Source organism: Babylonia areolata, chromosome 8, assembly GCF_041734735.1.
Source record: "Babylonia areolata isolate BAREFJ2019XMU chromosome 8, ASM4173473v1, whole genome shotgun sequence".
In the NCBI taxonomy this organism is placed as follows: domain Eukaryota; kingdom Metazoa; phylum Mollusca; class Gastropoda; order Neogastropoda; family Buccinidae; genus Babylonia; species Babylonia areolata.
The window spans coordinates 34,271,766-34,284,265 of record NC_134883.1 but is presented as its reverse complement, the minus strand read 5'-3'; the positions used below and the strand labels follow the sequence as shown (position 1 = coordinate 34,284,265).

The 12,500-nt window shown below is 46.6% G+C and overlaps 1 protein-coding gene across 1 annotated transcript in view; it reads right to left on the bottom strand.

Moving 5' to 3' along the window:
- The window catches only part of LOC143285279 (carbohydrate sulfotransferase 15-like), a 22,844-nt gene extending 10,553 nt beyond the window's left edge, over nt 1-12,291 (bottom strand). Inside the window, exons 1-5 of the mRNA XM_076592537.1 lie at nt 12,182-12,291; nt 7,736-7,934; nt 6,022-6,158; nt 897-1,018; nt 277-381 (exon numbers count right to left, since the gene is read on the bottom strand). Coding sequence (XP_076448652.1) covers nt 277-381; nt 897-1,018; nt 6,022-6,158; nt 7,736-7,934; nt 12,182-12,291 — 673 coding nt within the window. The remainder of the gene's footprint in view (nt 1-276; nt 382-896; nt 1,019-6,021; nt 6,159-7,735; nt 7,935-12,181) is intronic.
- Between the last annotated feature and the right edge of the window lie 209 nt (nt 12,292-12,500).

Sequence of the window (12,500 nt, the reverse complement as noted above, 5' to 3'; positions counted from 1 at the left end):
CGTGCGTGTGTGTGCGTGTGAGTGCGTGCGTGCGTTAGCGTGAGTGCGAGCGCGTACTTCGTCTCTGAAAAGGGAAGCAATAACTATTTTCGTACCGTTTTTATCATTGTTTCAGTCGCATCCCTTAGTCCAGGGCCAAGTGGTCGGTAACGCTTCCGCTAGCAACTGAACACTTTTACAGCCAGCACACCAACACGTGTGTGTGTGTGTGTGTGTGTGTGTGTGTGTGTGTGTGTGTGTGTGTGTGTGTGTGTGTGTACGTGCGTAACGACTCACCAAAGACACGACTGGAGGAACCACGTCTGAGTTCAGTGTGGAGCTTCATGATCTCTCTTCCCGTGATCTTGTCCAGGTATTCATTGAAGGTCATCTCCCTTGGGCCTTCGCCGGGTAATAATATACATTGTAAGTTGTGTGTGTGTGTGTGTGTGTGTGTGTGTGTGTGTGTGTGTGTGTGTGTGTGTGTGTGTTACTGAAAATAAGTGTGCAACGCAGCCACAGCCGTTATCAGTGACTCGGACGCAAACACACACACAGATTCGAAGCCACCCGCGCGCGCTCGCACATACACACGCCCACACACACGGACTCACAGACACGCATATACACACATTCACAAACACGCACGCACTCAAGCACACGGTCTCAAACGCACGCTCTCTCCCTCTCTCTCTCTCTCTCTCAGGCTCTCTCACACACACACAAAAACACAGACATACAGAAACATAAACAGTCACAAACACACACTCTCTTTTCTTCTTCTCCTCTCTCTCTCACCGCTCTCCTCCCTTTTTCCTTAACCTCGTCCCCCCCCCCCCCCCCGCCCCCACCCCTTCCTCTCACAAGCAGGAACAAAGACAGACTGAAGAGGTGGTGTAGGTGTTGTACATGCTTACCTTTCTTTTTCTCCACACTGTCCGCAGGCTGTTGTGGCATGTAGTCTCCGAATCGGTATTTTTCCCACCAGTGGTACTCCTTTTCTGTCCCGTGGAAAATCTCAGGGTGCAGGCGTAATCGCCTGTCGAAGACACACAGCCATACGCGTACGCACATGTACACGCGTACACACGCAGACATGAATATCAATACACACACACACACAAACACACACACACACAAACGAACACGCGTACGTGTATTCACACATAAACGCGTGCGCATACATACCATACTCAGTCATTCAAACACACACACACACACACACACACGAACATCAACTATAGCAGCTGTTACCTATCAGTCGTTGAGTCAAATTACCTCCGTTATTTCATTTGTCGCACGCATACATTACACTTTATATGAAAATTAAAGCCATATACGTGACGAGGCCAGTATGCCGCCGTTTTTGACATGCAAACATATTGCGGTTTGTTTGTTTGTTTTTTTTTGGCGGCGGGGGGCGGGGGGGGGGGGGGGGGGGGGGGGGTTGTGATCCTGTGCTATATGTGTATGACTTGAAAAGAAAAAACAACAACAACTGATCTTCTGTGCACAGGGAAACAAACAAACATACTAAAAAACAACAACAACCCAACAAACCACCATCATCACAGCTTACCAAACCAACATGAATGATTACAGAGAGAGACATAGAGACAGAGACAGAGAGAGACATAGAGACAGAGACAGAGAGAGAGGCAGAGATAGAGACAGACATAGAGACAGAGAGAGACATAGAGACAGAGACAGAGAGAGACATAGAGACAGAGAGAGACAGGAAAGGTTCGGGGAGGGGGGTGGAGAAAGAAGAAAAAAACCCAAGAGCCTTCAAGACTCACTTGTGATACACTTAAAAAAAAAAAAATCAAAGCTTTTTATGTATTGAGTATAATTTCAAAATGTAATGTTTAATATGAGAAAGATCTGTTTAAAGCAAATTAAGTCCCCTAGCATTAATTACAGAGTAATTTCCCTTTTTTACTATCTGCACCAAAACGTTTTGCAAAATAAATAAAACTTCCATGCTTAGCAAAAGAAGTTCCTGTTTGAACGAAAAATGATAATAATGACTCCTCTTGTTGTTGGGTCAGAATATCAGATCAAAGTGCCAAGTTTAGAGAATACAAAAAATATAAATATAAAAGTAAATGCAGTTTGCATATAATTATACTTCATTATTATTTTTTTTTGTGCCCATCCCAGATGTGCAATATTGTTTTAAACAAGATGACTGGAAAGAACTGAATTTTTCCTATTGTTATGCCTAATTTGGTGTCAACTGACAAAGTAGTTGCAGAGAAAATGTCAATGTTAAAGTTTACCACGGACACACAGACACACAGACACACACACACACACACACACACACACAGACACACACACACACACACACACACACACAGACAACCGAACACCGGGTTAAAACATAGACTCACTTTGTTTGCACAAGTGAGTCAAAAAGACACAAGATAGGAAAGAAGGAAAACGACTGAAAAGAATGATTATTCATTGCTTAGAGTGTTTTCAGAAATGTTAAACTCCAGTCCAGTTGGTATCCTCCTTTGATGTATTATAATTAATGTTGTTATTTATATTTACATTGTTGTAGGTTAATACTTGTTGATATGCATATACATATATTCTCCCTCCCATGACATCTCATTCAATACACACCACAATCTCTTTAGACTTTTTCTTATAATGATATACTTTTCCTCTGATACATAACATGAACACTTTTTTTTACACTAATATTCACATGCATTCCCTTTCCTTTATCCACTACTTCACTCCTCTCCTTTCCGTCTAAAAACACTTATAGTGAATAGACGTTAAACTGAAGATAAAAAGCCAAACGACTACAAGACGACTTAGTGACACCACAGCTTTCCAGCCAGCGTAGCGTTAATGACTACAGAGACAAGACAAGACAAGACAAGACAAGACAAATTCTTTATTTTCGAGGATAATAGATAAGTACTGGCGCGCTTTTTTTTTTCTCCATCCAGTCCCCGCCCTGAAACAGAGTCTACACTACACAATACTACATTATAATTATATGTCACTGCATGCACTACACAATGCTACTTAAGGTCATAGCATGCGGATACAATACTACATAAAAGCATAAGCATGGTAATAATGAGACACACACACACACACACACACACACACACACAGAGGCACAAGCATGCTATTAATAAACGACATAAAAAAACCCCACTTAGAACACACACACACACACACACACACACACACAGAGACACACACACACACACACACACACACAGACAGACAGACAGAGACTGAGAGGGAGATTTGGGGGAGAAAGAAGAAAAAGACACAAGAAAAGTAAAGAAAGAAAGAGAAAAAGAATACACAGGAATGGAAAGAAAGAAAAACAAGACTACAAGACGACTCAGTGGCATCACAGAGACAGACAGACAAACACAGACACAGAGACAGACACAGAGACTGAGAGGGAGGTGGGGGAGGGGGTGGGGGGGGGGGCTGAACGAAAGAAAAAGAAACAAAGAAAGAAACAAAGAGACAACAAAAATTAAATAAAGGAAAATACGACTGGACGACTGGGGGACAAGGAATTGTACACCATCACTACCACCACCACCACTACCACTACCACCACCACCACTACCACCACCACCACTACCACTACCACTACCACCACCACTACCACTACCACTACCACCACTACCACCACCACTACCACTACCACCACCACCACAACCACTACCACCACTACCACAACCACCACTACCACCACTACCACTACCACCACTACCACTACCACCACTACCACCATCACTACCACCACCACCACTACCACTACCACCATCACTACCACCACCACCACAACCACTACCACCACTACCACTACCACCATCACTACCACCACCACCACAACCACTACCACTACCACTACAACCATCACTACCACCACCACCACAACCACTACCACCACTACCACTACCACCATCACTACCACCACCACCACAACCACTACCACCACTACCACTACCACCATCACTACCACCACCACCACAACCACTACCACTACCACCATCACTACCACTACCACCATCACTACCACCACCACCACAACCACTACTACCATCACTACCACCACCACCACAACCACTACCACCACTACCACTACTACCATCACTACCACCACCACCACAACCACTACCACCACTACCACTACCACCATCACTACCACCACCACCACAACCACTACCACCACTACCACTACCACCATCACTACCACCACCACCACAACCACTACCACCACCACCACTACCACCACCACTACCACTACTACCACTACTACCACTACCACCACCACTACCACCATCACTACCACCACCACCACAACCACTACCACTACCACCATCACTACCACTACCACCATCACTACCACCACCACCACAACCACTACTACCATCACTACCACCACCACCACAACCACTACCACCACTACCACTACTACCATCACTACCACCACCACCACAACCACTACCACCACTACCACTACCACCATCACTACCACCACCACCACAACCACTACCACCACACCACTACCACCTATATACATTCAACACACATAACCACTACCATCCATGTACCCCTTATTATATATATTTTTACTATATTTACATTTTACTACCATACTATACAATCCCTCCATGCACCATCATACCACCACAACCTAACTTCTAAAATACTTCCTCGTGCAACATGAACACTTTACACTAACCACCACTCCCTTCCTTACCATACTACCCCTACACTAGTGACCACTTAAACTAAGATACAAACCAACGACTACAAGACGACTTAGTGAACCACATTCCACCACACTTAATGACTACAACACAAAAGACAACGACAAACCATCTTATCAGATATAATACTGCCGTTTTTTCCCATCCACCCCCACCACAACCACTACCACCACTACCACTACCACCATCACTACCACCACCACCACACCACTACCACCACTACCACTACCACCATCACTACCACCACCACCACAACCACTACCACCACTACCACTACCACCATCACTACCACCACCACCACAACCACTACCACCACTACCACTACCTACCCATCACTACCACCACCACCACAACCACTACCACCACTACCACTACTACCATCACTACCACCACCACCACAACCACTACCACCACTACCACTACCACCATCACTACCACCACCACCACAACCACTACCACCACTACCACCATCACTACCACCACCACCACAACCACTACCACCACCACCACTACCACCATCACTACCACCACCACCACAACCACTACCACCACTACCACCATCACTACCACCACCACCACAACCACTACCACCACTACCACTACCACCATCACTACCACCACCACCACAACCACTACCACTACCACCACTACCATCATCACTACCACCACAACCACAACCACTACCACTACCACCACTACCACCATCACTACCACCACCACTACCACCACCACCACAACCACTACCACTACCACCACTACCACCATCACTACCACCACTACCACTACCACCACTACCACCATCACTACCACCACAACCACAACCACTACCACTACCACCACTACCACCATCACTACCACCACCACCACAACCACTACCACCATCACTACCACCACCACCACCACCACTACCACCACCACCACAACCACTACCACCACCACCACTACCACCATCACTACCACCACCACCACAACCACTACCACCATCACTACCACCACAACCACAACCACAACCACTACCACCACAACCACAACCACTACCACCACTACCACTACCACCATCACTACCACCACCACCACAACCACTACCACCACCACCACCACCACCACCACCAACAACAACCACAACAGCACACACACTCAACCCCACCACCACCACCACCACCAACAACAACAACCACAACAACACACACTCAACCTCCACCACCACCACCTCATACACCAACCAAACCAACCAACCAACCAACCAACCAACCAAACACCAAAGAGCAGGACAGACCTGGCCAGGTCGGTGGTCCCCGCCTTGGCTACCCCAGCCAGGTAGAAATAAGGCACACACTTCAGACGTTTGATGCCAGCTTTGGTGTCCGCATACCAACACGGGTTCTTGCTGTTCTTCAGGTACTTCGGCCGCTCCTGTGTATGACACATACGAGTGATGGCCTAGAGGTAACGCGTCCGCCTAGGAAGCGGGAGAATCTGTGCGCGCTGGTTCGAATCACGGCACAGCCCCCGAAATTTTCTCCCCCTCCACTAGACCTTGAGTGGTGGTCTGGACGCTAGTCATTCGGATGAGACGATAAACCGAGGTCCCGTGTGCAGCATGCACTTAGCTCACGTAAAAGAGCCCACGGCAACAAAAGGGTTGTTCCTGGCAAAATTCTGTAGAAAAATCCACTTCAATAGGAAAAACAAATAAAACTGCACACAGGAAAAAATACAAAAAAAAAGGGTGGCGCTGTAGTATGGCGACGCGCTCTCCCTGGGGAGAGCAGCCCGAATTTCACACAGAGAAATCTGTTGTGATAAAAAGAAATAAAAATACAAAATCAAGCTTAAAACACACGTATGATCAATGGTGCTGTTTGTTTGTTTGTTTGTTTTTTCCCCATTGCAACGGGAAGTCATTTACAGCTTAGTCTATTGTGAAGGACTATGACTCTCAAGCTAGGAGGCAAAATTGCACTGGCTCTTTGTGATGCAGCCCTGGGGGACTAGCTGGGCCTTTGGGAACCATCCCAACGCCGACTGTCCTAAAACCCTCTTGGCCGAGAGAGTGGGGGTGTGTGACTTGGGCAAGACTCTCTCCACTACAATCAAATTCTAGCCCAGTTTGTCGGGACAGCAGTTGCCTCCTCTGTTGTTCTGATGGTCATAGTCGGACACGACTGACTATCATACATCAAACACACGCACGCGGGCATACTCGCACGGGGAAAAAAAAATTTACCCATTCAGAATGCAAACACACATACGTAGACACATACATAACCATACACATTATCATATACACATAATATATAATATGTACAAAATATATAATCCTCACCAAAAGACTGGAACATGAGTTTGTTCGCCCGAAAAAAAACAACAAAAATACAAAAGAGAACTCGATCTCGAATGTTCTACTGAGGGTAAAAGGATGAGCTACAAGCTTCTTTTCACCATTCCCTTACGACAACAACATCAGAAAGAGAGAGACAGAGAGAGACAGAGAGAGAGAGAGAGAGAGAGAGAGAGAGAGACAGACAGACAGACAGACAGACAGACAGACAGACAGACAGACAGAAACACTGACCCTGACATACGTTCTTGTCCACTCGGCCTTAAAGCCCTTTATACAAAGAGGAGTGACAATTTCATGTGAGAGACGGAAGGCGGGAGAGAGAGAGAGAGACAGAGAGAGAGAGACAGACAGACAGACAGAGACAGACAGACAGACAGACAGAGAGACACAGAGCGACACAGATATACATATATATATATATATATATATATATATATATACACACACACACACACACACACAGATATGGCAGGAGAGAGCATACAAGATAGTGTTGTTGTGAGGGCATGTTACCAAAAGAGGAAAGAGAAAGAGTGAGTGTGAGAGAGAAACAGAGACAGAGAGAGAGAGACAGACAGACAGACAGACAGGCAGACAGACAAAGAGAGAGGAGCCAAAAAAAAACAACAGCACGCCAACATCTCACCACAAAGGTGACCATCTCCCTTCTGGGCGGGGTCTCTCGGCACGGGGGGAACATGGGTCTGTCGGCCACGAACTTGGTCAGCTGCCCGGAGGTCGCGCTGCGAGACCAGCTGTCCACCCACCACTTGGGGAACCCCTGCTGTTCCAGCTGTCCCTGTCCCTGCTGCTGCTGCTGCTGTTCCATGGACTTCGTCTTCACTCTGGGAGCAAGGATGGATGGAGGAGGAATTTTTGTTTAATGTCCCGTCACACATATCGGTGACTGAAGACATTTTGTTAAAGTATTTATGAATACATCTGAGTATTATCGGTTAGAAGGGGTGGGAGATGTGGATGAATGGAGGGTTGGGGGAAACTGGGCAAATGAGGGTAATAAAAAAAAAAAAAATTGCGATAACAAACCCAAAAGGGTTTGGGGAAAAAGAAGAAGAAGAAAAAAAAAGGAAAGGTTAACACACAAAGAACAAAGTAAATACTGATTTCGGCTTCGTGTTAATCGTGGCGTGTAATATTCTGGTAGAAGAGCACCGCTTCTAAAGAGGCCGCCGGTACAATGGCTGAAGTACAGCCACGAACACAGGTCGACGCACAAATGGACCTTGTAGCACTCTCCTACCAAATCCACCGCACAAAAACTCCGATTTCACGTCACCAAAACACAGATGAATGGGGAAACGAATCTCATGATATTAAAAAGAAAACAATAACAGTTAAAAGATATTATTTTATGGCAGAGCTGTTTGTTCCTGCTGCTTGACGTTATCCATGGGCAGGTCACTCGGATGTGGTCACACAAACGTGTCATTTTTTTTTTTCACTCACGAAACAAACTTTGTACAAGTGGAGTGATGGCCTAGAGGTAACGCGTCCGCCTAGGAAGCGAAAGAATCTGAGCGCGCTGGTTCGAATCACGGCTCGGCAGCCGATATTTTCTACCCCTCCACTAGATCTTGAGTGGTGGTCTGGACGCTAGTCATTCGGATGAGACGATAAACCGAGGTCCCGTGTGCAGCATGCACTTAGCGCACGTAAAAGAACCCACGGCAACAAAAGGGTTGTTCCTGGCAAAATTCTGTAGAAAAATCCACTTCGATAGGAAAAACAAATCAAACTGCACGCAGGAAAATACAAAAAAAATGGGTGGCGCTGTAGTGTAGTGACGCGCTCTCCCTGGGGAGAGCAGCCCGAATTTCACACACAGAAATCTGTTGTGATAAAAAGAAATACAAACAAACAAACAAAATGGACTGTTAACATCCCCATAAAAAACGTGTTAAACTTAAAAACAAAAATCTTCTTGTCCATCAAAAACCACGACACATCTTCGTATCTGTTTGTAAATGTTGATATTTCAAAGTTATTATTCGTTGACTTAATACGAATATATATTATTTTAAATTTTCTGAGGGTAATAGAGTAAGCAAGATAATGCCTTTTTTCATCTAGCCCTCGAAGGGGAAACATTTCAATGAAACAAAGAGTGGGGGGGGGGGGGGGGATCATTCTATCAATAGTGTATGCACATTATAATCATGGTTGCATGAATGGTAATTTGGCATTTACATCACTACATTATCATATTCTCGTTAGGAGGACTAGCCCAAAAGAACACGGGAAGTCATTATGAGGCAGTACTTACTGAACCCGAAATAACTCATTTGGAGAATTTTGGGGGCCGTTGGATGGAGTCATTTGTATCTGCCCCCAAAACCCCGAAATAACTCCACTGGAAGGGGGGGCTCATTGGATGGAGTCTTTCTAGTTCTGCCCAAACACGCTCCCCCTCCCTGCCCCGAAATAACTCCACTGGAGCTTTTTTTGGGGGGTTGGGGGTGTTGGGGGGGGGGGGGGTCATTGGATGGAATCTTTCTAGTTCTGTCCAAACACGCCCCCCACGCCCCCTCCCTGCCCCGAAATAACTCCACTGGAGCTTTTTGGGGGGGTTGGGGGTGTGGGGTGGGGGCTCATTGGATGGAATCTTTCTAGTTCTGTCCAAACACGCCCCCTCCCTGCCCCGAAATAACTGCACTGGAGCTTTTTTGTGGGGTTGGGGGTGTTTGGGGGTGGGGGGTCATTGGATGGAGTCTTTCTAGTTCTGCCCAAACACGCTCCCCCTCCCTGCCCCGAAATAACTCCACTGGAGCTTTTTGGGGGTGTTAGGGTGGGGGGTCGGGGGTCATTGAATGGATTCATTCTAGTTCTGCCCCAACATACTCCCAAGCCCGGTTCCCCCTTCAAGATGAGATGGTAACAGACAGACAAGGCGGAACCACAAGGCAGCCCAGTGACAGTCACATGTCAAGACAACCTGATGGTGACAGAACAGTGTGACAAACACTGTGCAACAGCATCACAGCACAGCACAAAACATGATAACGCCACCACGACACAAGGAACATCGTAGCAACTTTCAAACACACACACACACATACACATACACGCACACACACACGCACGCACGCACGCACCCACACACACACACACGCACGCACACACACACACACACACACACACACACACACACACACACACACACACAAGCGCACGTGCATACAAAGACACTCACTGAGGCATACTCGCACGCTCTCTCTCTCTCTCTCTCTCTCTCACACACACACACACACACACACGCACACACACACACACACACACACACACACACACACACACACACACACACACACACACAGAGCCACACACGCTCCTGGAAACACAAGAGAGTGATACACTAAACAATGCGCACAAAAGCAATAGGAAACCCAGACATACGCATGCACAAATCTCATTGTCCATGGTTAAGATAACACATAGACAAAGAATATGCATTATACGGATTTTTAAAAAATATACTGTTCAATGTTCTTTATATAAAGTGTTTTTAAATGTGCCATTGTAACCTGGTTTTATAGTTTAATGTGATATCTTAATAGTTAAAATACGTACATGTCTTTTGAATGTATATTTACCACAAATATTCCCCCCCCACCCCCCACCCTCTCAGACACAAGAGTTAACAAGAAATATCAAGACGAAGTCAACACATGGTTCAAAACACGGCAAGGTCGTCTCGGATCAATGGACAACATCGCACACGCTCGACTGCGTTTTGCTCATGTCTTACTGTATTGATTCAAACACGGGTACCGCTGAGCCGACTGAAGATGGTTACAATTACTGTTTATGACTTTAGAGAGCAGCTGTGACCATTGAGACTTTGAGGTTTGAGGGTTCGAGAGGATATAATTATATTCTTTTTGCGTTGTCTCTCACATGCATTCTGTACCGTATCTTTTTTTTTTTTCTTTTTCTTTCTCTCCAACGCTGTTTTTGTTCTATAACTTTGAAATACGCGTTCAAAGCCGTGAACAAATACACGAGCGGGTGAACATACGCCGCATACACATGCAGACACAAACGCACGCCCACATACACATATGGACAAACAAAACCGCACGCTCCCCACCCCCTCGCCCCCCCTCGATCCACACACACACACACACACACACACACACACACACACACACACACGTAGCCTCTCCTTTTTTAATACTTACTTTTCTTTACTCCCCCCCCCCTCCCCCCGTTTCTGTTTATATGATGTACGCCATCTCAAGCAGTACAGCCTGTAAATTCTTCCTCTCTCAGCCATACACTCCCTCACTTCTCCCCCCTAATACCCACCCACCCACCCCAACTTGTTCTCGACCAAAGCTACTTCATGTTCATGAAGAATATGATGATAATGGATACATATACAGCGCCTATCCTCGGTCAGAGACCAAGCTCTAAGTGCTTTACAAACACCGAGTCATTTCCACAACAAGCTTCCTTCCTACCAGGGTAGAGCTGAGCCGACTAAGAGCTGCCTTTGGGCGCTCATCATTCGTTTCCTGTGTCATTCAGTAACGTTTCAGTCACACACACACACACACACACACACACACACACGCACACACACGCGCGCACGCACGCACACGCACACATACATGGTTTTTCCCGCCATGTAGGCGTTTTCGGGTGTGTGCATGCTGGGTATGTTCTTTTCATAACTCACCGAACGTTGACATGGAATAACAGGATCTTTTTCGACGTGGATATTTGCTTTTCTGTGTGCAATTAAACAAAACAAAAACAAAACAAAAACAAAAAAAGGGGAGGGAGGTTGGGTGGGGTGCGGGGGGTCAGGCACTAGCAGGTCTGAGCGTTTGTTGACCTGGGAGATCGGGAACATTGTCTACTATCATCGGGAACATTGTCCACTATTGACCCACCAGGTGCGCCGTAACCGGGGATCGAACTCGGGGGAAACCCGGGACGTCATTCAAGCGCTCTAACCTTTCGACCACCGCGCCCGTCACTCCACAACTCCTCCCCGCATCCCCCCATCTCACACAAACATCGGCGTGTTCAAAAACCTGCCTCATCTGGAACCCCACAAAGATCTCACCTCTGAGGAACAGGTGCGAGGCTCAGTGTGGAGAAGTGGTAAGACCCTACTTGCAGGGCGATGAAATATACTGCCGTGCCCAGCATCACTCCCAGCAGTATCATGAACATGGTCTTTGTCTGTCGGAGAAGAGAAAACCGAGATGAACAACAATTAATGTACTTCTGCTCATATGTTAAGTTATTCCAAAGCACAGAAGAAGTGACATTTGAGGAGGAGTTGAGCTGTAAAAGTTGCGTTTTACAGACAGAGAGAGAGAGAGGGGGGGGGGGGTTGGGGAGGAGGGGAGAGAGAGAGAGAGAGAGAGTACGAACGAACG